Genomic DNA, 27,777 nt, shown 5'->3' on the forward strand with positions numbered 1-27,777 from the left:
TTCACTTCAGGTTACGACATAACTACGTTGTTATTTTATTTTTTTTTGAACATATTTGTTATTTTTCATTTTAATTAGTGCGTCTGTTTTTATAAGTTTCTACACTGAAATATATCAATTTCAAAATATTTCTGAAGCGCTAGATTAAGTGTATCGTTTTTTTTTTGTGCATTTTTATTCGTTAAAGAGACGCGCAACTTTAATGTTGGTTTAACGCGGATGTTGCATTACCATTTAAAAGGCCTCGTCTTTTCTCGAGTGCCGAGAACTATAAAAAACGGCGCAAATTGGCCAGCCGCGCGGGTTCCGTCTCAATTTCCAAGGCCCGAAGAGGCTCGTCGACCCGAGATAAACGATTTAAATTTAACTCGATTAAAGAGCTTTCGGTGCACGCGGCCACTCTCTCAAGTAAGATTAATCGCTTATTATGCACTCGAACGATCCCGAATAGTGGCGCGTTTGCCATCATTTATCCGCGACCCAATTTTCTTCGGGAATCGCAGTAGTCATTTAATAAAATGGCGATGTTTTCTTCAGGCGCACGTGGTGGCCGCGTTCGAGCAAAGCCTGACGTCGATGACGCAGCGGCTGCAACACCTCACCTCCACGTCCGAGAAAAAGGTAAAAAAAAAACGAACCGCGCGAGAACACGCCCGTTATCTTTCGTTCGTCCGATCGCAGGATAGCGAACTGCAGGAGTTGCGGGCGGCCATGGAGGCGCTGCGCGCGCAGTCGATCCAGGCGGGGATCGGGAGCGGCCTCGCGCGGCAACCCTCGTCGGACAGCGTGTCTAGCCTCTCTTCCGCCTGTTCGCTGGACAAACAGGACAAGAAGAAAAAAAAAGGCTGGCTGCGCAGCTCGTTTACCAAGGCGTTCTCGCGCAACGCCAAGGTCACCAAGGTACAGCCGAGCCACGGAGAAGACGGCGAGCAACGGCACAGTCCGCCGCCGCCGCCGCAGCCCGCGCCCATCGACCACGGCCAGGAGGTGGCCGAACTGCAGAAACAGCTACGCGAAAAGGACCTGGTGCTGACCGATATCCGATTGGAGGCGCTCAGCTCCGCGCACCAACTCGAGAGTCTCAAGGATACCGTGATGAAGATGCGCAGCGAAATGCTCAGTCTGAAGCAGAACAACGAGCGGCTGCAGCGCATGGTGAGCGGCGGCGCCGTGTCGACTACGACCACGTCGACGACGACGTCCGAGTTATCGGTGGAAGCCCGCGCGAGCGGCAGTCTCGACGCGCTCAGCGATCTGCTACCGAACGAGGAGGCGGTCGCGCCCGACGCCGAGACGGACGGCAAACGGATCGCCATTTCCGTCTACCTGGGGCAACCGCACGGCTTCGACAGATACTTCGCGGAACGGTACGGTCACGAGTCCGGCGCGGCGAAGGGGAACCACGCGTCGTCGACCGAGATCGCAGTCGCGTACACGACCATCGGGGCGGCGACGTCGTGGCCGCAGCTGGACAACGCTGTCAGACGCGCCTTCAAGCAGTACGTCGCGAGGCTCGATCCCGGGGGCGGCCTGGGCCTCGGCAGCGACTCGATCGCGAGCTACAAGCTGGGCGAGGCGGAACGCAAGCCGGAGACGGGGCCGCCGGACCTGCTACCCGTCGGCTACGCCGTAGGACGGGTGAGCACCGTCCACGTGGTCCTACAGCCGGTGGCCGCGCTCGCGTTCGAAGCCCTCATCCCGAAAGGCGTGGCGCAGCGATTGGTCTCGCTGCTCGCCGAGCATCGACGGCTCGTGCTGTGCGGAGCGCCGGGTACCGGCAAGACACACCTGGCCACCCGACTCGCCGAGTTCCACGCGCAGAGTCAAGGTCGCGACCCCGCCGAAGCGGTCGCCACGTTCAAGTAAGCATCGCGCGTGTCTTTTTTTCTATGTACACTAAATTTAGGTCGCTCAAGAAATTTCAAATAATTTGAAAAAACAAGTTTATCGCCGAATCAGTGATTGTCGGCGTAGTTTCGGCTTTTTAAGAAATAACACAAGTTCGACCTAATTAAAAATTCGTGCACTTTCCAATTTGTCGTTCATTCATCTCCATAAAACTATGATTGTTTGGTGTATTTTAGATTTGAAGTGTATTTAGCTGGCTATAATGTTTTCGGATCCTATTGTTATGGCTAGAATTGTAGCATTAATACAAGATGGTCGAGGAAAACAGGAAACTGTGAGAATTGTTAGTAATGTGCTGTACAAAATGTACGCCAACGCTGCGGGGAGACTGACTTAATCACCAGAAGACCAGCATCTGGTCGAAGAAGGATCAGCAATCAAAGGAGTGATGAATTTATAGTGTCCGCATGTTTGAGGTTGGACACATTAATGTTGGACTGTTACAAGAAGAGTGGATTGAGAATTTGGTGACCAATTTTTTTTCTCCCAAACAATATGTAATTTCTCGAGTGACCCAAATTTTAATTTTAATCATTTGCGTTAAATTGTTTAATTTGTTCACAAAAAAGTAATATATTATCTATGTGTATGTGTATAAATAATAAATATTGCATATGATTATAGTCGTCGTATGTAGTTCCGAAAGCGTTAGTTTTCCTTTGCTTCGGCAGCGTCGACAACAAGTCCGCCAAGGAGCTGCGCCAGTACCTGCAGCACCTCTCGGAACAGGCAGCCGCCGGGGACACCGGCGTGTTGCCTTGCGTCGTCGTGCTGGACAACCTGCACAAGGCGGGCCCGTTGGCCGACGCGCTCGGCTCGCTGCCCCGCACGTTGCCCTGCCTCCTGGGCACCATGGCGCAGTCGGCCTGCTCCGCGACCAGTCTGCAGCTGCAGCACGGCTTCAGGTGGGTGCTGGTGGCGCCCCACATGGAACCGGCCCGGGGTCTGTTGGGCCGCGTCCTCAGACGCCGTCTCGCCGCGCTCGAGCTCGAGCAGGGCCCGCAGCCCGAACTCGCGGCCATCTTGGGATGGTTGCCGCGCGTCTGGCAGCACCTCAACGCGTTCCTGGAGACGCACAGCAGCGGCGACGTGGCCATCGGGCCGCGCCTCTTCTTGGGCTGTCCGCTCGAGTTGGACGCGGCGCGCGCCTGGTTCGCGGACGTGTGGAACTACTCGTTGGCGCCGTACCTGCGGGAGGCGGCGCGCGAAGGTCTGCAGCTGTACGGGAGACGCGCCGCGTGGACCGACCCCGCCCAATTCGTGCTGGAGACGTACCCGTGGCCGGGGGCGCCGCCCCAGGGCCTCACCACGATATCCGCGCGGGACGTCGGCTTGGAGAACGGGTCGGCGACGCACGCGGAAAACGACGGCGACCCGCTGCTCAACATGCTGATGCGGCTGCAGGAGGCGGCCAACTACTCGAGTCCCCCGCACTCGAACGATTCCGACTGCAACAGCGTCGAGTCTAACGCGACGCGCGGCAGCAACGCGGGCGGCGTCGACGGCGCGTCGTAGTCTCGCGCCTCCACCAAGTGTGCTTAAATTTCTATTTCTGCCCCGCCGACCCCACCGCCGCGGGTAACGGCGTAAATATATATATTTTGGGAAATATATACCGAGCTTTTTTTTTCATCGCGCGTGTAGGACGTTTGTACATTTTGCGTGGAAATTGTTTAGCGAGTGTCTCTGGTCAAAATGACGTGTATTTATTTCTTTTCGGCGAAAACGCAATAATATACGCCTCACTCTTTGTTTATGTATGTACCATATTAACCCCATTGAAAGTGTTTCATAACTTTTTTATACGAGATGTATTATAAAAACTGCCAATAAATTATTTAATAACGCCGCCCGTCGAATTTTCTTTTCCACGCCGCCGTCGAATTCGAAATCCAAAAAAAAAAAACGAAATTATCGGATTTTATAAATTTTGTTAAAAGTTGACGGACACGCCTCGCAAAAACTTTAACCAGACCAAATTTTGCGAAAATTCATTGTTTAAAATTTAAGAAATTTTGCACAATCCGGCAACGCCGCCTAAAAGTTTGATCAGCGGGAATACGATTTAAAAATCTGAGGAATTAAGTCAAAAATTAGAAGCAACGCCGCGCGAAAATTTTCAAAGAATCCCAATTTCACAAAACAAAATCTTTACAATTTTATAAATTTTGCACAACCCGGCAATGTCGCGTAAATTTCCGATGCCCGGAAGTGCGATTTAAAAATCTAGGGAAAATTGACGGAAATAAGTGGCAACACCGCTCGAAAATTTTTGAGATTGAAAATGTTGCAAAATGCAAAATTTTTAGAATTTTTGAAAATTTGCACAATCCGGCAACGTCGCGTAAATTTCCGATGAGCGCAAGTACGATTTAAAAATCTAGGGAAAATTGACGGAAATAAGTGGCAACACCGCGCGAAAAATTTTGAGATTGAAAATGTTGCAAAACGCGAAATCTTTAGAATTTTTGAAATTTTGCACAATCCGGCAACGTCGCGTAAATTTCCGATGAGCGCAAGTACGATTTAAAAATCTAGGGAAAATTGACGGAAATAAGTGGCAACACCGCTCGAAAAATTTTGAGATTGAAAATGTTGCAAAACGCGAAATCTTTAGAATTTTTGAAATTTTGCACAATCCGGCAACGTCGCGTAAATTTCCGATGAGCGCAAGTACGATTTAAAAATCTAGGGAAAATTGACGGAAATAAGTGGCAACACCGCGCGAAAAATTTTGAGATTGAAAATGTTGCAAAACGCAAAATCTTTAGAATTTTTGAAATTTTGCACAATCTGGCAACGTCGAGTAAATTTCCGATGAGCGCAAGTACGATTTAGAAATGTGGGGAAAATTGAAGAAAATAAGCGGCAACACCCCGCGAAAAAGTTTGTTGTTAAACGCGTCATCTTTAGAATTTAGGAAATTTTCCACAATCAAACAACGCCGCTTCGAAATTCGATCGGCTAGAGTGCAATTCCAAAATCTAGGGAAGGTTTAGGTAAAGTGTTCAAAAGATAAACCAAATCAGTGTGTAAACATTATATTAATATATTAGACTATTTAAATACAAATATATAAATAGTATTAACAAAACAAAACTGATTAATACGAAAATAAACATAAACAAAAAATACAATACGGGAGAGAAGCACAAGCAAGCGTTCTAAATTATTCAGTGACTTTCGCCACTTACGATATGCTGGAAAATACAAACAATTAATTGCTTTGATTGGGGCTAATCAATCGCACAAAGATTAATTACCCTGATTTTTTTAGGAGAGGTAATCAAAAATAATGAACAAAAACAAACCATAGGTAAAACATTGGTAAGTAATAAATAATACGACAATAGAACGACAATTATGGTCAGTTTTGTAAATCCAGGATTGCTTCAGACTGGGAGGTGATTTATAGACGTAAGTCGAACCATTGCGGCGAGTTTGGGAGCCGCTCAATGACGTCTGGCATTCCCTTCTCATTCTACGTGCGAAAGCACACCCACAGTGTAGGGGCCAATTAAGTTACCAATCAAATCCAATAAATTTATTGTTTAAAAAAGTAAATAAAATCAATGAACGAACCTCCGGATCCGGCTGCCTAGAAAACTTTCAAGAAAATATTTACACGTGCCGCTTGAGACACGAATTGATATCGCACTCCCAACAATTAAAAACTAAACGCCTAAAAGTTAATTACGAGAAAAACTAAGTTTACCTACACATCCAGCGAGTAAAAAAAATATTCTCTCTTGGCCGGTGGGACGTACGAAAATACACTAACCTATGTTATCTTTAATCGACAATTTCATTTAATGAACGATTTCGCTTTAAAAAACGAATCACTGACGTCAGAGATCTTCCATGGCCGCTGACGAAAGGCGCGTTAAAACAGAAAAACCAATCCCGTTACGGTTCTGTGGTCTCCGTACGTTCTACGGTCTGCGTGCGTTCTATGGTCTGCGTGCGGAGAAAAGAATCTTTGGTTTTCGCGAGACCGATTTTTAGTCCTTGTTCGGAACTGAAGGGAAACTGAAAATTAAAAAGCGAAAAACCGCAACGGACGCCCGCAAATTATTCGGCACCTCGGGAAAACGAGATTCACCGCTGCTCCTTTGCTGTCAGCTTGTCGATAAGTTCCTGCAATGGCGCCAACTCCCTTCGCTCAATCAGGCTGAACTCCTGCACGAAGAAAATGAAATGCTTGAACGATGTGTTCAGGTGGGCCTCCTCGCCCAACTGCACCACTTCACTGAAATGTTGATGGTAGATGTGCGCGTACACCCTGAACAGTCGCTTCAGGATTGTTTTCGCGATCGACTGGAAGTTCTTGGGGAATGGCACTCCTATCTTTGACGGAAACAGAGTCTCGTCGTCCAACTGGTCCTGCACCCACGTCATCAGGTAATCGATGTATTTGGGGGCCGAACACTTGATAGGTTTTTTTACCGTGTGCCCGTCCGCCCAATGGTACTCGTACTTGGGACCCGCCGACATGATGGGGCAGCTGTCCTCGGTACAGAACTCTGTTATCGTGCCGTAGAGCATGTTGATTTGGTTAAAAAAATCCACCGCTGGAATAAACAATGCGTCACGTAACGCTTGCGTAATCAAAAGACGCGGAGAAGCGAGGTACTTATAGTTCACGGTTTGTTGGGTCTTTTGTTCTTTTCCTCGCTTGACCTATTTTCGCCACTGGAGTTTTCATCATCGCGAAATTGACAATAAATAGAAAAAAACTCACAGTTCACAGCCACCCATTCGTTCAAGTCCTCCCCTTCCGGCAGCATCACGGCCAGACGAAGATTACCGGAGCCCAGGGTGGCGGCCGCGTGTTTCATCAGCTCATATTGATGCGTCCCCTCGGGAATGTTCTTCTTCGGTTTAAATGTCTTCGACGAGCGGCTTCCACTAAAATCGTTACCCTTGTTATTTTTGTCCCTGACGACGATATAAATAGATTTCGTCCGCCTAATCTGGATACCCCCACTTACAAAAGGAAGCTCATTTTCGGTCCTCTTGATCAGAAAACTGGACGATAACAGCGAACGCCGACAAAGAAATCGAATAAACTTCGGTACGAATCGAGAGGGTTTCGCAACGTTACTTTTTCTTCGGTCAATCAATGAACTTACCGTTGTCACATCATATGGGAAGGAAATGAAACCACGGAATAAGTAAAACAGAGGGGTAACCACAGACCACCGCCGTGCTTGATTAGGGGATTATGAATCATTACCGTCATTCCGTAACAGTCTTCTTTTTGTATCGGGGGATATACCAGTGTCTGTCTACCTAACCAAAATATACATTTTATTCCTTCAACAACTTGTAATCGTTTTATTTTTTTTCGAATATAAATCCGTTTAAGCGGCGAAGCGAGTAACGCAATATCGATTAGCGCACCAAAAAACAAAAAGACATACGCGACTCGCAAAGCTCAACGAGGTGTCAACAATGTCGGTTTGACTTTCGAATTGAAATTTCAGTGTCTCCGGCCGCGATGGCAACAAAAACCGTGGCCACGGCCACAGTCAGGGCGGTGAAACGTAAACTGATCCCGAGCAGGGCCGCCTTGATTTTGGTAAAACCCGACGGATTATGTAAACAACCTCATAACCTCAAAAATATTATGTTCTAGACCCCAGCAGCGGTCAACAGAGTGAAGGAGCTTTTAAAAGGCAAAACCGAATATGTACGGAGCTATTAACCTACCTGTTTACGTGTGATCCGAGTTTTTGTTCTTGTAGGTGGGTTTGAAAATCGGCGTCCGACAAAGAGGCTGTAACGGCTTGTCTTACACTTTGGATTATGCAAAGACCAAAGACGCGATGGACGAGGAAGTCGCGCAAGACGGGGTGCGCGTGTTTATCGACAAAAAGGCACAGTTGACGCTTTTGGGCACAGAAATGGACTTTGTCACGGACAAACTGAGCTCCGAATTTGTGTTCAATAACCCGAATATTAAGGGGACCTGCGGCTGCGGCGAATCCTTTAGTATATAGTCACGTTTTTAGCAAAAATTGTAAATAGTAATTTATTGAAACACTTAATAAAATTGAAATAATAAAGTTACTTGTTGCTCGTGAACGGAAGTTTCGCCAGGTTTTTTAGGGCCGTTACATCCAGGATTTTATTCGCCACGGGACTAGGGTCGGGATTAGAGGTCAAAAGGTTGTATTTTTTCATGTACTGTACGGTGGCGAAAGAAAACTCGGGCCTGTTTGGGATGGGGCAAGACATCGGAGTGGCCGTGGGGCCCCCTTCCTTTGCCGCTCTTGCGAGGTGCTCGTCGGGCAGGTACTTCATGAGCAGCTGCTTGACGACAAAGCTGATCTTGTTATGGTCGTAAGACTCGCCGTCCGACGAACCCGACGATGTATCTTCCGTGCCGGGCACGTCAATCCCAATGCCCCTAAGGTGCCTCAAAGTGGCCTCTTTGACTTTGTTCACGGTTTTCGGCGTCAATTTATCAGCCTGGCAGGGTTTACATGCGCCAAGATTATCATGTCGCGGCCGAATACGCGCTTTACGGAGGATATTATTCACTTGGTCCTACAAAAATTCGATTAGAAATGATTTGACCAGTACGTGTGGCTTTACCCACCATTAAATTTTGATAAAACGTCGTGTCCACTTCCGAACACACGTCGTCCTCACTAAAAAGAAAAAACACCCAAGTTGATACTGTAATATTTATGTGTGTTTTTTTTAAAGCAGGAAACAGGTCCTCAAGTTTTTCTCATTTGTTTGAAGACACCCTGTATATCGGTTGGCGTGTTTTATATAAAACAAAGCATAGGTAATTATGCAACACCTCATCCCTTTTAATAGCATCGCATTTTGCTTCTAAATTTTTCAATAGATTACCAAAAAATATTGAAGAAATAAAATTCAGACATTAAAATTAAAAACGTTCTTACAAAGGCTTTCCATACTATGGAATATTTAAACAGCGAGAGAAAGATTGATGATTCTGATTTAAAAGATTGTGTATTCTAATTTAAATTTGATTAACTTAATTTGATTATTAAAGATTTTGACTTGGGATACAAATAGACAAGAGAAAAAATGGTCAATGGTTAGAGCGCACTCCATTCAAACCTTACTCGGAGTCCTCATAGTCGTTCATGTCGATTTTGATGCTCGGGTCGGGACTAGGACAACCCTCTCTGACTGGAATCAGGTCGTGAAGCACCATCGACGTGTCCACGCTGTCTTTCGCTTCAGTTTCGGTTATTTCTTCAATCACGGGTTCGCGGTTGTCGTCGCAATCTTTCGCGTTGCCGATATTGTTTTGCGGCGGCCTGAATGACACCTCGAAGCTCCGCATCAGGTCGATCGAGAACTTCGGCAGCCCCCTCTTTCTTGGACTGTTGTTGGTGCTCATAAACCTGTAAGTCTCGTGTTTGGTGCTGGTCAAGTACCTGCCCGTTTCGGCCGCTTGCGGTGCTCGCGTGTTCGAACCAGGAAGTAACGCGGACACCTGCTTTTGCAAGAGTAAAATTTGCTCATTTTGCTGGGCCAACTGGCGGCCCTGTTGCGCGATTATCTGCAGTAGCTCTTTAATCGACGGCTCCTCGTCCCGTTTCACCGCAGCACATTTGCATTGATTGAGGTCGACCTGTTTGCGATTTACGACCGGAGATTGGGGCCTTCTTTTGTAATTTAAAATATCAGTCACGGAATCATTGTATACGATTTTGTTGTCTGACTTTTGCGATTCCAAAAATTGACGGTACGTTTCTGGCGGTGCGGATGCGCTTGTAGCCTCTTGCTTCGATTCTTTTTGCTCCACGTTCCGAGGCAAATCGATAATGCTCAAGTCCAAATGCCGGTTAGGTATGTTTGCCATGTAAATCTGCTCGAACGTAGGGGGCGTTTGGACGGGTGCCGGTCGCGGACTGTCGACAGCTGCTAAAACTGGCGACTTTTGTTGGGGACTCTCGAACCTAACCTGCTTTTTGAGGTAGGAAGTATTTTGACTAATATTCTCCTTGTTCGATTCGGCACATCGGTTATGATAAGGGTTTTGTTTTAATTTCCAGCTCCGGTAGGGTTCGAAATCGTTAGAAGCTCCAAGAACAGAGACTTCTGGCACTACCGGCGCCGACAGCTGCAACAAAATTTACCCTGACGGGGGCGATCATTTTAAAGCGGTCAACGTTACTCGATCTCTCGGAGGAAGAAACGGCGGTCGTCTAGGAGCGTCGTAAAACGAATCCATTGCGGATACTATGCCGGTTCGACGCCAACGGTCCGCCAAATTCAATTTCAAAAATATCTGGTCTAGAGATGACACAAGTAGACCACAGAACATGACACTTATCAATTCGTAACAAATAGGTGGCAAAAAAATAATTCACGGACCATACGATGAAAAAAGGATAACTCGATATTAGTACAGCACGTGACGTCACCGCGTTGCCGATAAGGGACAAATGAAACTCGATTGATTCTTAATTTAACGGTGACCAGAGGGCTGTGTAGACGCCAATCAGTAATACCACTCTCGACATGCAGCTTGCATCTTAACAGAATTATTAAATTAACTTAAACAAAAAGATGTACTTTAAAAAGTTAGAAATAAAAATTCTCTCGTTTATTTTTATTTTCTTTGTGATTCACATTTCTTACACCGTTAAAATTGAAATTTTAACGAAAATACTATTTAAAAATAAAAAAACAACGGTGTCTTTCTACTTTTACGTTGTCATTTGTTAATTTAATCTTGATTTTTTTGTTTTTAATTAATTAAATTACAAAATTAAAAACAAAACTTTATGATAAAAGAACTAAATTTTTAAAAATTAATGTAATAACAATAAGACACACTTCAAAATAGACGTGACGATCTGTAGATAACGCGAAAAATCGGCGGACCACAGAACACGACAATTGCACGAAAACGCTGCACGGTGACATCACCGCGTTGCCGGTCGGAGGTAAATGAAACTCGCTTTGTAAGAAAACTTTCTTAATTTAACGGTGACTAGATGGCGGTGTAGACGCAAATTAAAAATACTGCTCTCAACGCGCGGTGCTGCAAGTAAAAAAAAAGGCTCAGTTGCTGCTGTCCATGTCGGGGTCGCTCTCGACGTCGGAGCTCGAGCTGACCGCTAGGTCGCCGGTCATCGCGACCCTCGCGTACTCGTCCTTGTCAATGGACTTGCAAAAGTGGATGGCGTACTTCAATTTTTGCTGAAGCACGTGCTGCAACGCACCAGCTTTCGTGTCAACCGTTTCTACCCCGCCCCCAACTTACCTTGCAGGAATACTTTGGCATTTTAAGCAGGAAAAAGCAAGTGTAACTCTCGGGCAGGAAGTGATCGGGCGGCGTGTACTTGTCGATGATCTGAATGACAAAATCGCGGCCGCGAAAATCCGCGATGGTGCGCGGAAGACGCGTCCGGCCCCACACGAACCGCAGGAACAAAGAGCGTTCCTGATTGGTGAACTCCTCCATGACTTCCCAGAACCACTGGATCAGGGGGGCGCTACTGTCAACGCCCTTGTACGTCGCGACCGACTTGAGGAGAGTGAGCGGGATGTCGGGAGAGCCGCACACCATCGTCTCCAGTTCGTAACCGCTGAACAGAGAAAGCAGCGGAACCGGGACTACCTTTGACATGCCGTCGCGTATCGCTTTGATTTGTTCGTCGAACTCGTGGAGTCTGCACAAACGATATTGTCATTTTTGCTTAAATTAATCGATTTCTTAAAGTTAAAAAAAAGTTTAATCTGTATTTAAATTTTGGGCAAATTTTTTCTATATCATGTTGTTAGTTATATTTTTGTATTTCTACTGGTTTATTGCATAGTTAATTTTTGTTCCGAACATTTAACCATTAAAATTAAGAAAGCAAAATTTCATATTAAAAAAAAAAGTTTTTCCGTTGTTTTATTTTTGTTGTCATTGGTTTTTTAATTTTTTTTATTCCTTATTTAATATAATATTTAAAAATTAAAATCAACTTGAAGGCACTCGTTTTTTACTTTATTTTTACGGGTATTAGTTACTCAATTACCAATTTCTACAACAAATGTATATTAATTCCGTTGTGTTTTGTTTTGAACAGAGAAGAAATAAGTTATGAAAGTCCAAATTGATATCAATTGAAACAATATCAAATAATTTAGGATCGAAATCACAAATATAAATTAAGAATAATGTAGGCCCAAGGACAGAACCTTGCGCTACACCTGATGAAACAGGGAGAAGTTCGGACCTTACATTGTCAAGGGTAACTAACTCTCTGACATCGTTTATTTTCCAACTTCTACTGGTTTATTGTTTGACATTGCATACTTTAGAATTTAAGTAATTTTTTTTTGTTTAACATTTTAACACTAAAATAAGACAGGCAAGGCAAGGCAAGTAAAATAAGGCAACATCTACAACAGCCAACGGACAGGTGAAACGTTACAACCATACGATCTTGACTTCACTGTCGGCAGTGTTTGCATATCTAACATTTTGGTATCAAAAGTGCTAAACGAACAAAACTTCGAGCGAACGAGCAGATTGAAAGCTATGACCGTACAGTCTTGGCTACTCTATCAGCAACAGCTGACGACAAGAGGAAGTTAGGAAGTAAGATAACTCGCATAAGCTTCTTTTCGGAACTAAACCAAGGACGATCCATTCTTAACTCTGGAACTAACTAACCTGAAGTGAAGTAGGAGTCCAAAAGAACCTGAACAGAAGTAACGCCTGTGCAGTCGAAGCAGAAGAGATTTGACATTGCTAAAAGAAACTATTTTATACGAAGTAGTGTGCTCCTACGATTACCAATGCCAACAACAAAGAAAAAAGTACTTGAACACGATAGGTATATCGGAATATATAGGAAGGTCTCTGGTCCACAGATACAATGAAGCCTTATATTACCACCCACGATGTTGTACGGACCGAAAGGTCTTAAGGAGGCAAAATGATTGTGTCTTTAGAGAATTGAGTATACGGAGAATAACGTTGAAAGAAAAATTAGAGGTTCTGCGTGTATGCGATCCCGAAGTAAACATGATCCATATGACGATGAAATTAGTAACTGCGTCACTGGGTAGATATATTGATGACAGAGTTAGATTTACATCGATATATAATTCGATGGTGAGGTCATCACAGAGGCCGCACACCGAAGGATTTGTTCGTTGCAGTGTGTTCGGTGTGTGTGTTTGGATTCTGGATCGGTTTCCGAATAACTAAGTGTTTTAACGAGATTTTGTCCATAAATTTCTTATTATACGACCAGAAATATAGTGCATTTATTGCGTTGACTTTTTAAGTATTTTACAGTACCTTCAGTTTACAAATAATCATTTTTGTCTTGTCTGCCTGTCGATCAACAACATTCTTCTTCTTGAATTTTTATGTGTTACTATTTTCGATTTGTAAACAACAGTTTTTTTTAAGACTATAGATTATATTCCCGGTAGATAAAGGTACGTCATAAGTTGTTTGTTTTTTTAACCCTTTAAAATGTGGAGAATTTGAAGACGAAGTGAATTCAAATAAAGCAAATAAAAAACCGATCCATTAGACTTTGTTTACAATTTTATAAGAAATTCAGAAGAGGAAGTAGAAGCAGCAATAAAAACAAGATTGCTTTCGAAAACTCGTCACTGGGCGGGGCAGGTTTTGTGTTGTATAGGGACGCATTGTTTTTCTATAGTGTTCCTGCGGACCACTATGGAACTTTCGCAAAATCGGACTTCAAAATTACAGCAAACATCGGGAAATATTAAAATTTGCACAAATAATAGCGTTTTGTCGAATGATATTTTTTCAAATATCTCTCGCCCTGTATAATTGACGAAACCTGAAACTCTCTCACGACACGATTTACGATACGGTTCAAATAAAATTATCCCATCTTTAACGGTTTTTCATTTATCGCAAATAATTTATTAGCCACAAAAACGGAAATTTTTAAGATATTTTAGATTTTTTGCCCATAAACGACACACCCTGTATATGTATATATGCATTGTTCGAAGTAGAGGTTATAGCCTGGATTTTCCATGCAGTGCGCCACTTGTTACTACAAGTGACATAGAACGTAATCAATTGTTACTTTGTACTAATTTCTTGATGAACACATTTCAACAATTGCTGTGCGAAAAAGATTGAAAACATACTTATATCCCGCCTGTTAGTGTAGATACATTCCTAGGGCGGGCCTGGAATGGTTACGGGTAAGGGGCCTGTGGTTTTAGAGTAATAAACAGTAGGCAAAGTTAATCACGGGGTCGGTTGTAAAAGCACTATAATTCTGATTGAAGTATACCAGCACACATACGTGGACGACATTTTAACTTGTTACTTTTCAAAGCAAATCAAATGTCGAATAGCTTTTAACAATGGTAATCATAGCAAAAATATTCTTATGACGAAACAATAGCATAAACGTTTCAAAACAGTTTTTCCAATAGTCAAATATAATATTTTAACTCCAAAAATTCCGTACCACTTCTTAACTATAACTTAAAAGTAGTTTTTAATAATAACAACAAAAACACAACAAAAGCGTGTATAAACTTTAAGTTAGTTAAAATACGACGAAATTCGATTCTATATGCACAGGCTAGCGACTAAAGCTCAAATACAAAATGGTAGGTATCGAATAAGAACGTCGGTACGTAGGATATCCTATACCGATGAGTGAGTGCAAAGTGTGCGAAATAATATCCTCAACTCCCTTAACACGTTAGCTTTTTATTTTTTTTATATACAGAGTGTTCATTCGAAGAAAATATCCGCTTCCTTATTTTAAATAAAACAAGTTTGTAATTTTACGTTTCAGGCCCAAAAATAATTAACAATTTTTCTCGTAAGGGAGCCTTCATTATTTAACTTTGGGCGGATTGCGGTTGCATACGTTATATAATAATTTATAATCGTGCTTGTGCAAGAAAATATTCTCCTTACAGACCCCCAAAAATTCTCAAGGATTTCGAGAAACAACTATAGACATGATTCTATCTTCGAGCTCAGCTCAATATTCTGCTTTTGCTTTTACTTAAAAAAAAAATGCCTTTTTCTTTTGGTCAAATTCTACGAGACAAAACGAAGATTGTTATGCTTCGCAAGGCTTCAGAAGGTATGACAAATGTCGCAAATCGCAAAATCTTTAGAACTTAGGAAATCACGCACAACGTCGAGTAAAATTTTTAAAAATCCATCGCAAAATTTAAAATCTTTACAATTTAGGAAATTTTACCCAATAAGGCAACGTCGCCTACGGAATTTGGCTTAAGCATACAAGAAAACGTAAAGGACTCACCTAAAGTTCAACGCTAACCGCACGTATTCGAGGCGGTTCTCGTACGATATCTTCCGGTACTTGGCGCTGAGCGGCACGTCGGTGCCGCACGACGACGGCGTCGAGAACGGCATCTCGAGGTTGCGAAAGAGGGGCTCGTCGGGTCCCGCGTCCCGTATACAGAGCAGACCGGGCACGTAGTCGCGATCGATCTCGGTCAAATCGGCCGGGGTCAATTCGACGCCGGCCAGCTGCTTCCACACCGGTTCCGCGAGGCTCAGGCTGAGCGGCGAGCCGGTCCTGATCGCGACGCCCATCAGCACGCCCAAGAACCGGAACATGTTCAGATGGAGGCAAGTGGTCGCGGTCGGGTTCGGCACGAAACAGTCGCGATTCGCGCCCGACTCGTCCCTCCCGTTGGGCGTGGGGACGAGCAACGGCAACGAGCCGTTCTGTAGTTCGTCGCACATCTCGGCGATGCTCTCGCTGTAACCGCCGCCGCAGTCGTCGACGCTCTCGCCGACGAACTCCACCTTCCACACGCGGTGCGGCAACGCCAACGCCTCGGACGTCAGCAGGGGCAGTTTCGTCACCATCTGACCGAACACGGACTTGATGCCGTCGACGCCGGCGAGGCCGCCGCCCCTCGATCGCGACTTTTTTACTTGGAGCCGGTTCAACTCGACGATCGGGCCGTGGTGCTTGTCCCGCACCATGGTCGCCTGCACCACCTTGCGGAACGTCGCCTCTTTGATGTAATAGATGAGGATGTGGCGCAGCTCGTGCAGCGACTCCTCGCCCGAGATCGGGAACATCGCGATGCACGGACAGATCAGTTCCGTAAAATGATGGAGCAGGACGAGACGTCGGTGCAGCACGCGCGCGTCGATGTCCCGCAGTAGGTCGTATTCGATCGGCGCGACGGCCGGCAGCCGGGCGGACGCCGAACTGTCGGTCGACCAGGCGAGCGTGTGGGCAGAGCCGCACGCCACGTGCGTGATTTTCTTGGCGTTCGTTTGCAACGCGGCGACGACCCGCGGTCTCTGGATACCGTTGGTGGTGCCGTCGCCCAATTGGCCCTCGTCGTTGTCGCCCCACGTGAACACCTCGCCCGCGTCGGAGCACGCGACGCAGTGCAGCGAGCCGGTCGCGATCGACACGATCCGCTTGCCTTGGAGCGCCGCGACCTTCTTCGGGCGTCGCATGTGGTCGGCGGTGCCGTGGCCGAGACGATGGTAGTCGCCCTTGCCCCACGTGTACACGCTGCCGGAACGCGTGAGCGCGATCGAAAACTGCGACCCGCACTCGACCTTGACCACGCCCAGTCCGGCTAAACTCTCGATTTTCATGGGCACTTTGCAGCCGTCGGAGCCGCCGCGGCCCAGTTTGCCGTAGTCGCCGTCGCCCCACGACCACACGTTGTCGTCGTCGGTGACGCAGAGGGTTTGGGCGTCGCCCGAGCCGCAAGCCACGTCCACCACCTTGTAGCCGACCAGCGCCTCGACAAGTTTCGGCTTGAGCTGGTCCTCGCTGTCGCCGTGACCGAGACGCCCGTACCGGCCTTTGCCCCAGGTGTAGAGGTGGCCGGAGGCGGTGACGGCGGCCGAGTGGGCGCCGCCGCACGTCACGTCGACCACCTCGTAGCCTTGGAGGGCCTCGATCAGCTTTGGTTTCTCGCAGGAGAGGCGGTTGCCGTGGCCGAGTTTGCCGTCCTCGCCTTCGCCCCACGAGTATACGTCGCCGTCGGCGGACAAGGCGAGACAGTGCTTGCCGCCCGAATTGATGGCGATCTTTTTCACGAACACGTGCTGGATCGATTCGAGGAGGGTGGGGACGAGGACCGAGTCGCAGCCGCCGATACCCAGACGGCCGCCGGCACCGTAACCGGTGGCATAGACTTTGCCGTCGGCGGTGACGGCGAAGAGGGTCTGTTCGCCGCCGGCCAGTTGAACGGGTCTCAGTTGCGTGAGGGCCTCGCACGGCGTCGGCACCTTCACCTTGGCGCCGTCCACGCCCCCCAACTGACCACGGTGGTTGTGGCCCCAGCCGTATATCGTGCCGGAACCGCCCCAAGACAGCGTCCAATCTTCGGGACGCCGATTCAACCACACCAAAAGTTGTTCGTCGTGCTCTTTCTTGAACAGCGTGTGCTTCTCGTGGTCCCGGTAGCCGCCGCCGCCGTCGTCGTCGTCGTCGTCGTCGTCACCCGCGTCCGCGCTCTCGCAAAACTTTTTCCGCACCTCCACGCAAAACGACCGCGGCAACGGGGCGCGACGAATCAGCGACTTGAACACCCTCGCGGCGTTGCAGTACCGCCTGAACCACGCCCTGAGCACGGGGTGCCGTGGTTGATACGCGCGAAAAATCGAATTTACACACTTACCACTTGTGGTTCTCGACGACGTCCGGCATGCGGTCCACTTCGAGGTCGCACGCGAGCGCCGCGAGCACCTTGAAAAAGTCAGAGTGCATCAGGTGGAGGCCCGCCCTGACCGAGCCGTCTTCGTACTCGTACTGGCGGAGCAGCGCTCGCGGGAGCTCGTCGAGGAGGCCGGCCAACGCGCCGTCGGACGAGCCCAGACGGGCGAGACGGCGCGCGGCACCTTCGTCGTCGGGGTCGTCCGTCAATATATCGCGGAGCTTTCGCAACGCCCACATCCTCTGGTGGGCGGCGAGAAAACCGAGCTGCGAACAGGACGCCAGAGCGGTCGCGAGGCGGGACGTGAGGGCGGGGTCCGCGGCCGCGTGTAGCCTCGGATCCAACAGACATGCGACCGTGTCGATCGAGGGTTGGCCGAGGATCGCTCGGTCCGAGCCCGAGTCGCGAAGGCCGCCGCTCGACACGACCGGATAGACGGTGAACCGCCATCCCCACCCGTTGACGGAACCGTCGCTGGTGAAGGTCCAGCGCAGTTCGTCGCCGGGAATCCTTAGTTCCGAGGACCAGTCGCTCCACTCGCGGCCAGACCGCGTCGCCACCACTTTGCCGGTACCGTCGGTGATTTGCAACGGATCGTGACGCCGTTCGGTCGAGCAGCGTCGGTCGAACTCGACGCGGAGCGCGTCCGCTCCCGGGAGGCGCACGTGACCGCGCAGCGTCACGTCGTCGACGTACGGATGACTGGACTCTTGCACCACGGGATGCGGACTCGTCGAAGAGGCGTGCGTCGCGTTGGCCGCGTCCTCGAGTTCCGTCACGCATATCTCGAGCAGCGTGGCGCGTATCGACGCGTCTCCGGCGCCCATCGCGATCAAAACCGACGAAAGGACGTCCTTGGCGTGGTCGTCCTCGATCCGATCGGCCACCGCGAGTTTCAGCAAGTCGACGAGCAGTCGGGCGTCGTTTTCCGTCAGCGGGGACGCGAACTCGTCCAAAGCGGCGTCGCCGTCACCGACCACCTCCGCGTGGGACGTCAGGGTGGCCGCCACGACGGACATGGCGCTCGTCGACATCCTCGAGTGTTTGGACGAGACGCTCGCGGAGCAACTGCTCGCCGTCATCGATTGCGGGAACGTCGCCTGCTGGTTGTCGTCGGCGGTTTCAGCGTCCGCGAGTGAGGCGGGCGCCTCGCCGCCTCCGTGGTTCGGTCTCTCGTCGCCCGGGGTCGTCGCCGCCGCGGCGTCCGCGTACTCGGGCAGGTTCTTCACGTCGGTATGGCTGCGCAGCGCACCGACGATCGCGCGTCTCAGTTGCTGCACGTGCATCGCGTTCAGCACGTGCTGGAGCGCCTGTTGTTTGGCGGCGTTGCTCTCTAGCGACATAACGATGTCGCTCAACGTGGGCGCGTTTTTCGAGGTCGTCGGGGTCTGAGACGCGTCGCCGTCGTACAGTCCCAGTATGGAGGAGCCGAGCGGATCTTTGGCGACCGGGAATATGACGGGCTCCGCCTTGGACGCGGTCTGCGTGTCTCGCGACGTCCACGCGACCGAGTGCGAGCTGCCGCACGACACCCTGTTGACGCGGACGTCGTCGAGGCCGTGGACCGGCGCGGGTTTTCGATTAACGGCGGTGGTGCCGTTGCCCTGCTGGCCGTGGTCGTTGTCGCCCCACGCGTACACCCGTCCGTCGTCGGTAACGGCCAGGCAATGGAGCGCGCCGACCGCCACGTGGACGACGCGTTTGTCGCGCAGCGACTCGATCATCGTCGGTTTGCGCACGTGTTGATCGGTACCGTGGCCGAGACGGAAGTAGTCGCCCTTGCCCCAGGTCCAAACGGTGCCCGTTTTGGTGAGGGCCAGCGAGAATTGGGCGCCGCATTCGATCTGCACGACACCGAGGTGGTTGAGTTTCTCGACGTTGTGGGGCACGTCGCAGCCCTCGGAACCGCCGCGGCCCAGCTTGCCGAAGTCGCCGTCGCCCCACGAAAACACCAGACCGCGATCGGTGAGGGCGAGGGTCTGCGCGTCCCGACTCCCGCACGCCACCTGCACGACCCGGTGCCCGGCCAACGCCTTCACGAGTCGCGGTTTCAGCTGCGTGACGCTGTCGCCATGGCCGAGACGGCCGTACTCGCCCAGACCCCACGTGTACAGTTCGCCACCGCTGGTGATGGCGGCGGAATGCGAGCTGCCGCACGCCACGTCGCGGATCTTTTTACTCTTCAGCGCTTCGACGAGTTTCGGCTTGTCGAGATTGAGACGGTTGCCGTGGCCGAGTTTGCCGTCCTCGCCCTCGCCCCACGAGAACACCTTGCCGTCGAGGGTGAGGGCCATCGCGTGTTTGCCGCCCGAATGGACGGCCACTTTCTTGACCACATACTGACTAAGGAAGGGCACGGGCCGGGGGTGGGGCACGTTCATGCTGTGCCCGAGGCCGAGACGGCCGTTGGTGCCTTCGCCGCAGGCGTAGAGTTTGCCCTCCTGCGAGACCACGAACAGCGACTTGGAGCCGCCGGCGATGTGGATCGGTCTCAGTTGGGCGAGCGGTTCGGAATACGCGGGAAGTTTGACCTTGGAGCCTTTTATGCCGCCCAGCTGGTCCTTGTCGTTCAGGCCCCACACGAACACGCGGCAGGCCGAGTCGTCCGGCGAGGCGACGTGTTCGTCCCGGGAAACAGGCGCAGGCGCCTCCTCGTTCAGGTCCCAATCGTTCGCGAGGAACGACACCGACGTCTTCGGTTCGCCGTAAAAGTGTTTCTTGACGCCGACGAGGAAGACGCCGTGCACCTTGCAATCGATACCGTTGTTGCGGCACTTGGTCACGTTGATTTCGACTATGGGGTAGTGCTTGTCCATGTTGGAGAGTAACGGGACGACGGTGTCGTTGGTTTTCACCGATACCGAGTCGAGTTCGAAAAGCGAGTTGACGGTGTAGCCTCCGTTGACGACCACCACCGACGGCATGTAACTGTTGTCGGACGGGTCGACGCCGATTTTCAGACTCTTGACGACCACGTCCGGATAGAGTTCGAGACGAATCCAGTGCTTGCCCTGGGAGCCGTTGCTCTGCCACGTGCCGCCGGGCAATTCGAAACGCGTCCCGTACTTGGACGAAACGGACACGTTCTTGACGAGTCGCGTCCACTCGGTGACGATCTCGCCGTCGACCTCGAACGTGTCCTGACGGTAATAGCGGCCGGCCCTGCCCGCGCTCACCTCCCCCGCGCCCGGCTCGTCGATTCGCCCGAACGCGTGCCGGTGGTTCCGCTTGGTGTAGAAGCAGTTGTCGCAGAGGTCGTAGCCGTCGCACGTTTGGCACTTGAAGCGGGGGCCGCGGATTGGCACGGCGCAGCAGCCGGCGCAGGCGACGCCGTCGTGGCAAGCGGGCACCGCCTCCATCTCCGACAGTAGCCCGGTCCATTGTTGTTGCTTGGGGAAATCGACGGTGACGTCGTGGCCGTTGGCGGCGATCGCGGTGACGACGCCGACGCTGTCGTGGGTCGCGTAGCCCCACTTGTACCTGGGCGTGGCGACCGTGGGTTTCACGCGCACCCGGTCGCCCACTTTGATGGAGGCGGGCGCGGGCGCGGACGGCGGGAATCCGAGCAGTTCGACGTGGATGAACCGCACCCAGTAGGTGCTCACCTTGTGCTGCCAATTGACCTGCAGATTGAGGTCGTGCAGGCCCTCGCGATCGATCTTGATCACTTTCCCGACGTCACCGAGCTGCACCTCCTCGTAGCTCTTGCAGCAGCGCACGAGCATGCCCACCTCGACGTTGTCGCGCACGTACATCGCGTACTCGTCGTTCGATAGGAACTGAGACCGACGGCAGAAGCTTCGCGAACCGGCGTCGTCGCCGTAGACGTCCGCCGCGGCGCCGGTACCGTTGTCGTACGATACCGATTCGGTATCGGACTCGTAAACCGAACTCAGCGATTCCGTATCCTCGGCCGCGATCTCGGGATGTTCGAGGAGCCATCCGACTATCGATTCGGGATTAATGGGGTCGTCGCGTGTCACCGTCAAAGTCTTTAACGCGCATTCGACCGCCTTCCGCGTGAATCCCATCTCGACGATCTGGTTGACGACGGGAGAGGGCGTGTCCTCGTTCAGTTCCATCCTCTTGCTCGTCTTTTCGCTGACGACGCTCTTCACCGAACACTCGCTGTTGGGAGTGGCCGGCTCGCTCGTGGGGCCCCTCGGCATCGTCGGTTTGTCGTTGCTGATGCCCGACGACGACTCGAAATTTCCTTCGGCCGCCAAGTACTGGCTCAGGTTGAGCGCCGCCAGCTGCATATCCGCTAGACGGAAGCCGGGTTTCAGAGGACTCGGCTGCGTCGCCTTGGCCAGCAGTTTCTGGATCAGAAGCACCGGCTGCTGGTTCAACTCTTCTTCGATCGATTGCTGTTCTTGCGACTGATCCATGCCGTTCACGGGGTACCTCAGCACTTTCCTGAGACGACCCCGGTGGCCGAGCAGTACGCGCGTCGCGTTCAACGCGCTCAAGACGTTCTGCTGGACGCGCAAGTATGCCAGATTCACCTGGCCGTGATACGACTTCCTCTCGTGCGGGTTCGGCGAGCCGTGACGGATCATCAGCAGGCCGGCCCACGTTTTAACGGCCGCCTCGTTCATCGGCATTTTTTCGAACGAAAACTCCGGCTGCGGCGCGAGCTTGGGCCCGTGGACGGGAACCTTTTTCACCTCGCCGGTCTCGTGCAACTGCACGCACAGTTTGCCCTTGGGCGTGACTCCGATCACGGTGCCGGGCGCGCCGTCCACCTCGGCGAGGGCGCCGATTCGGGGTCGCGTGTCCCAACCGCCGACGACGTTCATACAGGCGATGACCGCGAAATGCTGCAGGTCGGAAGCCACGCCCTCGGCGCCGAGAAAGTAAGCGGCGAGGGCGAGCTTTTGCGCTATGACGGCGTTGAGCACCTGATTCCAGCCCAGCGAGGTGTGCAGGCCGCGCAGCAGGACGACGATTTCCTGCGCGAGGGTGCTGCTGTGCGACTGGGTGAGCAGCACGAGCGACTTGTCGCCGACCGCCGGTTTATTGCCGACATCGTAAGAACAAGTGACGATGACGTTACCGAGGATGTGCAGCAGCTTGTCCGACACGACCGGTATGTCTGGACTGTCCATGTCCCAGGACGCGAGCACGGTGCGCAGCAGGCGCACCGTCATAATTTGTTTCGGCAAATTCAACTCGTTGCCGCTCGCGGGCGGCGTCAAGAAGCCCAGCAGCATCGCCATCCAGGGTTTCGTACTGAACGCCCTGCACATCTGCCGCGTCTGGCACACCGTTCGGATCAGCGTCAAACCGCACCATTCGGAGCCGGCGCCGCCCAGAGCCGAGCAAAACAGAGCGCTCAGGCCATGTAGCGTAGTCTGGTGCAGATCGTCCCGCGACAGGCCCGCGCCGACCGCCACGTTTCGTAGGAAATTGACGCACGCCTCGCGCAGCATTCGAATCAGGCGATTGTCTCTCGCGACGGGCGACGTTTTGTCGCGCGACTCTTCGCTCTCCGTCTCGGACGTAACGGGGGACGGAGGCAACGCGAGTGCGAGGTCGTACTTGCCCTCGATGCCCATGCGGTAACTGTTGGTGGTACCGTTGGCCCATTCCACCCGTACCCATCCGTCGTCGCCCAGTTCGCCGATGACGCGACCTTCGCCGGGCGGGCTGCCGTCTTGGTCGCCCCATTTCCAGTCCACCCCACGCACCACCCTCGCGCCCAGTTTCATGAGGTTGGCGACCTCGGGCCCGCTCAGGGAGCTCGGTTTCGGTTTGTCACCGTCAACGACGTCCGCGTACAACACGTAACACTCGGACGCTCTTCTAGTCGCCGTCTGCTCGCAGCACGCCTGCTTGAGCAACCCCAGCACCGAACTAATCACGCCGCTGTTCACTAAGGGGCTCAGTTCCGGCGCGTTGTAACGGTCGGACGCGAGCACGCCGAGCAATGCGAGCAGCATACGCGCGCGCGGTACGTCCCGCAGGAGGGCGTGCGTGCCGAGATTGAGGACGACCTTGGGGTTGCCCTTGAGTTTCCCCGATTTCGCGGGCACGTCCCTCAGGATGTAGTTTCGGAGGGCGTCGACGCACCATTCGGTGACGGCCAGCTGCCCGAGCATGGTTTCCGTTTTCAGGAACGGTGTCACCAGCTGAATATTGTCCAAGCAGTGCTGCGCCCGTCGGTCGTCGGTTGTTTTTTCGGCGCCCAAATAACCGTTGATTATCGCGTATCTGACGGACGTTAAGAGCGTCGTCTCGTTCAGCAATTGCCGGATCATGTTCAGACCCCCTTTCCTCGTTTTACACCGTTTAACCTAAAGCAACGGGAATAGGTGGAACGAATCGAACGCAGTTAAGCATACGTTAATTTTCTAAAGTTAAAAGTACCGTCAATCCGAACCGACAGAATTTTGTTAATGTTTACGTTTGCCTTTTTTGTTGAAATCGGTTTGGACTTGTGAACACCCTAGGCACCGTATTCATTGTGCATTGTGTATTCGAAAATTTAGAGACGTGAGCTGCGATGTTTTCGCCTGTCTAATAGATTATAAAAAGGCATCCTGAAGAAAGACGGTATGGACGGAAAAGATCTGAAAATCATAGCTAATTTCAATTGGAATCAGTCCTCAGGGTGAGCCTACTGCAAGGTGTTTCTCCCCTGATTTTCAATCCATATTCTAAGTATAGATGAAGGTATCCACATAAATGATTTCGAACTTAACAACCTGCGATACGCAGATGATACAATAGTATTCGCGGATACAATAGAAGGCTTGGAAAAGCTAATGGACAAAGTTACAGGGGCAAGTAAACACACTGGTAAAACCAAACCTATGATAATCATTAAAAAAGGCATCAATCAGTGCAGAATTCGAAAGGTTAAGAGTGCTTGCTTAGCTATGGATCAAGTATTCCTGCGCCTGCGCCGATTTCTCTGGATAAAATTATAAAAAGTTTGTGTGTTATCGGCATAGACGCGAAAGACACGACTTGGAAAATTTTGAAATATACATGGAGAAAAATGTCTGGCCTAGTAGTATTGATCCCTGTGGAACGCCTTTATTGAGATATAAAAAAGAAAATAATTTGGAGTTGTATGTCACTGCTGTTTAAATATATTATTACTGAGATAACTAGATAGTAGATTTACTGCGTTTATAGAAAGTCCTATGTCATGTAAAACTTACGTACATCTAGAGCTTTGAAAAAATCATCGGTCATTTTCAAAATGGCCGTTGCGCCACAGTTGAAGTTGTGAGTTAATTAATTAATTAACAGTTTTATAAAAATCAATGAATTTTCAAAACGAACGTAAATATAGTATTTTTGATTTGTTCTTTTCAAAATTTAAATATCTGTAAAAAAACGGGCATTTTCTAAATGCATTGAATGGAAAGTTTCGGTTATTTTTAATTTTCTGTAGGTTAAAAATTTCACGGATTAAGTAGACATCAAACATTTCAGATTTCCATTTGAAACGTTAAAAAAAAATAGAGCAAAATCACACTTGGCACTTACCTTAACCTCAAAAATGAATATATAAAAAGAAATGTTGTTGCTTAATTTTTCAAATAAACTTCCACACTTCCACTTTTTACAAAACTTCTGGATTAGTTTAGCGTCGGTTTTTGTTGAGTAGTTAACGTTTCGCCAATCATTCTGTTGGCTTCTTTAGAGCTTGACTGAAACTGACTCGCATTTTACTCTGTACCTGCTTTTATGGGAATAAGAGAATCAGCCATCCGACACGGTGTTTATGCCCCCCTGATTTAGCTCCACCCGCCTCAAACAATATACAAGCAGGTACAGAGTAAAATGCGAGCCAGTTTCAGTCAAGCTCTGAAGAAGCCAACAGGGTGATTGGCGAAACGTTAGCAAGTTTGACTCTACAAAAACAGACGCAGGAGGAATCCAGAAGTTTTTATAAATAGTATTACAGTAGCCTGTGGAATTTTCTTTGAGAAATTATTATGTTAATTGCTATATCTATTTGATTATGGAAACTTTGGAATAAAATTTGGAAAAATGGTTACGTTTTCTCTTTAATTTTGTATTGATGCTTTTCTGTTACGAAATAAGGTCACTTGTCTCGTAACGTAAAAATCGAACCGTAACATCACCACTCACCTGCAAGTACATGACCTTGCGCAGCACGTCTACGTCGACGCCGGACACGACGACGAAATCCAATATGGCGCCCATCAGGTCCAAATTTTCGGCGCACGCGCGGCTCATCTGTTTCTCCGTCAAACGGGACACGATACCGGCGAGGACAATCTCCCGCTGCGTCTTCTTCTCCTTCTCGTCGTCGTTGCCGTCGAGTTTCGGCGCAGCCTCCGCCATCTTCTCGGCCACCCACTTACCTCCGTCCGGCGCCCTCTGCCGTCCGTTCTTGATCTCGTTGTTAACGTCGTCCGTCTCGCTTTTGCCGTCGATAGGTGTCGGTTTCCGCGTCGTTCCGTACTTCGCGAGATCTTCGTGCGACTTGCGCTCGACGCTCTGCGACTGAATGGTCGCGTTCACGATATCCTCCGGTTTTTGAATGTCGGTGGTGTGGCGGCCACATTTCAATTCACGGATCACTTTTTTGACGAGCGTGCGCACCCTTGGCTCCCTGTAGAGGGCGTTCACGTTCTTGAACGCCTCCGTCTCGACGCCGACCGCCGCTTTCACCTCGTACAAGAGAAAACGGCAACGCTCGAGCAGCGGTATGCATATCTCCTTGTAACTCTTGTTCGCTTCTTGACGCGCCTTGATCAGGTTCCATTTGGTCTGGTGCACCAGGCGGATCATTTCGGCGACGGGTGGCGGTACCCTCGCGCCGCCCGGCTGCGACGCGTCTGTGAGAGGGGGAAACGTGAGAGATACGCGAGCGAGGTAGTTCCGACACGGTCCGCTACGGCGCTACGTCGCCGACTACGTAAACTTACATGCATCTAAGATCGGCAACAACACGTAACCGAGGCCCAAGTGCTTCAGCAAGACGGCAAACAGAACCCTGCCGATCTCCTCTACTGGGTGTTCGAACGAAAAATCGACCCGGGTCAAGAAATTGTTCGCCTTCGAATGTTGCTCTACTATCGCCAGAAACGCTATAACGTACGGGTCCTGCGGGACCACCGGAATGAACAATAGCGGACGGTTAACAATGAAAAACTACGCTACGGATTAGTGCGCCGCTACGCGTCTACGACTAAGTCCGCACTACGCCGCGCAGAGGTCATTTTTATTTATTAAGGAATTAATAATTCGTAAAAAAAATATTACAGGAGTTACCTGAAAGATATATTACATTACATTATTCTAAATCATATATATATATATATATATATATATATATATATATATATATATATATATATATATATATATATATGTATATATATATATATATATATATATATATATATATATATATATATATATATATATATATATATATATATATATATATATATATATATATATATATATATATATATAAGAAAGGAACTAAACTATCTGCAAAACGATATGCATAAAGTGCAAGCAAATTCAGGACTGCAATGTCGAACTGTCTTATATAGCAAAGCAGAAGCTTACTGTTATAGGTATTTATAGAGATATGAACTTAGACCTATTGAAGCAATCACAAGCTATCAATAATTATAAAATCGTAATAAAAATGAATGGTTTTAAATCCAAAGCATAATACTGCTACGGAATGCAACTAGACAAACTAACACTGCAGCATCTATCCTAGCTCACATAATAACAAACAAAGACTTAACATGCACAATCAAACTGGAGGGCAGCGACACACAAAGTAATGTACGTAGAATTGAAGAAAGCGATAATTATAAAAAAAAATATTTAAAAAGAACTTACCTAAATGAAGATAAGTGGCTCAAGAGTGTACAAGAAAAAATGCAGCAAAATGAACCAAAAATGTTTCGACAACTAGCTGAAATAATAACAAGAAAACTTGTACTGGATCTCTAAAGAATACCTAAACAAACTTAAGGAAAAAGACAAGCTGTTAGATGGAAAAAAAATAACAACGAATACTTAAATAACTTAAGAACAACACTACAGAGAGAATACGCTGAAAAGAATTTTAATGAAGCAAAAGAGAAACTCTAAGAAGATCTGGAAGATTTTAAACGAACTAACGAATGCCAAGAAAAACAAAACTAAAAGAATACATCAAATAATTAATGCAACTGA

At 49.3% G+C, this 27,777-nt stretch overlaps 4 protein-coding genes across 9 annotated transcripts in view; 2 read left to right on the forward strand and 2 right to left on the reverse strand.

Moving 5' to 3' along the window:
• LOC132701726 (protein sickie) overlaps nucleotides 1-3,754 on the forward strand; it is a 109,797-nt gene extending 106,043 nt beyond the window's left edge. For all 5 annotated transcript variants that reach the window (XM_060669877.1, XM_060669875.1, XM_060669876.1 and 2 more), the window contains 3 exons: nucleotides 538-621; nucleotides 682-1,862; nucleotides 2,580-3,754. In XM_060669877.1, coding sequence (XP_060525860.1) covers nucleotides 538-621; nucleotides 682-1,862; nucleotides 2,580-3,423 — 2,109 coding nt within the window. In that variant the 3' untranslated portion in view covers nucleotides 3,424-3,754. The remainder of the gene's footprint in view (nucleotides 1-537; nucleotides 622-681; nucleotides 1,863-2,579) is intronic.
• A 1,188-nt stretch (nucleotides 3,755-4,942) lies between these two features.
• Nucleotides 4,943-7,059, reverse strand: LOC132702404 (MOB kinase activator-like 1). 2 transcript variants are annotated; one of them, XM_060670997.1, is made up of 4 exons: nucleotides 6,900-7,059; nucleotides 6,650-6,816; nucleotides 6,355-6,479; nucleotides 4,943-6,291 (listed from the first exon to the last, which is right to left on the reverse strand). In XM_060670997.1, the coding sequence occupies exons 1-4, from the start codon at nucleotides 6,911-6,913 to the stop codon at nucleotides 6,007-6,009; spliced, it is 591 nt and encodes a 196-aa protein (XP_060526980.1). In that variant the 5' UTR covers nucleotides 6,914-7,059; the 3' UTR covers nucleotides 4,943-6,006. The 2 variants fall into 2 exon arrangements, with proteins under 2 accessions (XP_060526980.1, XP_060526979.1); XM_060670996.1 differs by having other exon boundaries at nucleotides 4,943-6,479.
• A 152-nt stretch (nucleotides 7,060-7,211) lies between these two features.
• On the forward strand, nucleotides 7,212-8,046 carry LOC132702405 (iron-sulfur cluster assembly 1 homolog, mitochondrial). The gene is made up of 3 exons (XM_060670999.1): nucleotides 7,212-7,489; nucleotides 7,547-7,600; nucleotides 7,656-8,046. Exons 1-3 carry the CDS (start codon nucleotides 7,409-7,411, stop codon nucleotides 7,908-7,910), a joined length of 390 nt encoding a protein of 129 aa, XP_060526982.1. The 5' UTR covers nucleotides 7,212-7,408; the 3' UTR covers nucleotides 7,911-8,046.
• Nucleotides 8,047-9,879: 1,833 nt separating this feature from the next.
• Nucleotides 9,880-27,777, reverse strand: part of LOC132702403 (E3 ubiquitin-protein ligase HERC2) — a 31,459-nt gene continuing 13,561 nt past the window's right edge. The window contains exons 12-18 of the mRNA XM_060670995.1: nucleotides 26,502-26,679; nucleotides 25,699-26,411; nucleotides 17,554-23,885; nucleotides 15,192-17,498; nucleotides 11,171-11,579; nucleotides 10,076-11,118; nucleotides 9,880-10,021 (exon numbers count right to left, since the gene is read on the reverse strand). Of these exons, the coding sequence (XP_060526978.1) occupies nucleotides 10,969-11,118; nucleotides 11,171-11,579; nucleotides 15,192-17,498; nucleotides 17,554-23,885; nucleotides 25,699-26,411; nucleotides 26,502-26,679 (10,089 nt within the window). The 3' untranslated portion in view covers nucleotides 9,880-10,021; nucleotides 10,076-10,968. The remainder of the gene's footprint in view (nucleotides 10,022-10,075; nucleotides 11,119-11,170; nucleotides 11,580-15,191; nucleotides 17,499-17,553; nucleotides 23,886-25,698; nucleotides 26,412-26,501; nucleotides 26,680-27,777) is intronic.

Source organism: Cylas formicarius, unplaced genomic scaffold (genome assembly GCF_029955315.1).
Source record: "Cylas formicarius isolate icCylForm1 unplaced genomic scaffold, icCylForm1.1 PGA_scaffold_5__7_contigs__length_24384050, whole genome shotgun sequence".
NCBI lineage: Eukaryota > Metazoa > Arthropoda > Insecta > Coleoptera > Brentidae > Cylas > Cylas formicarius.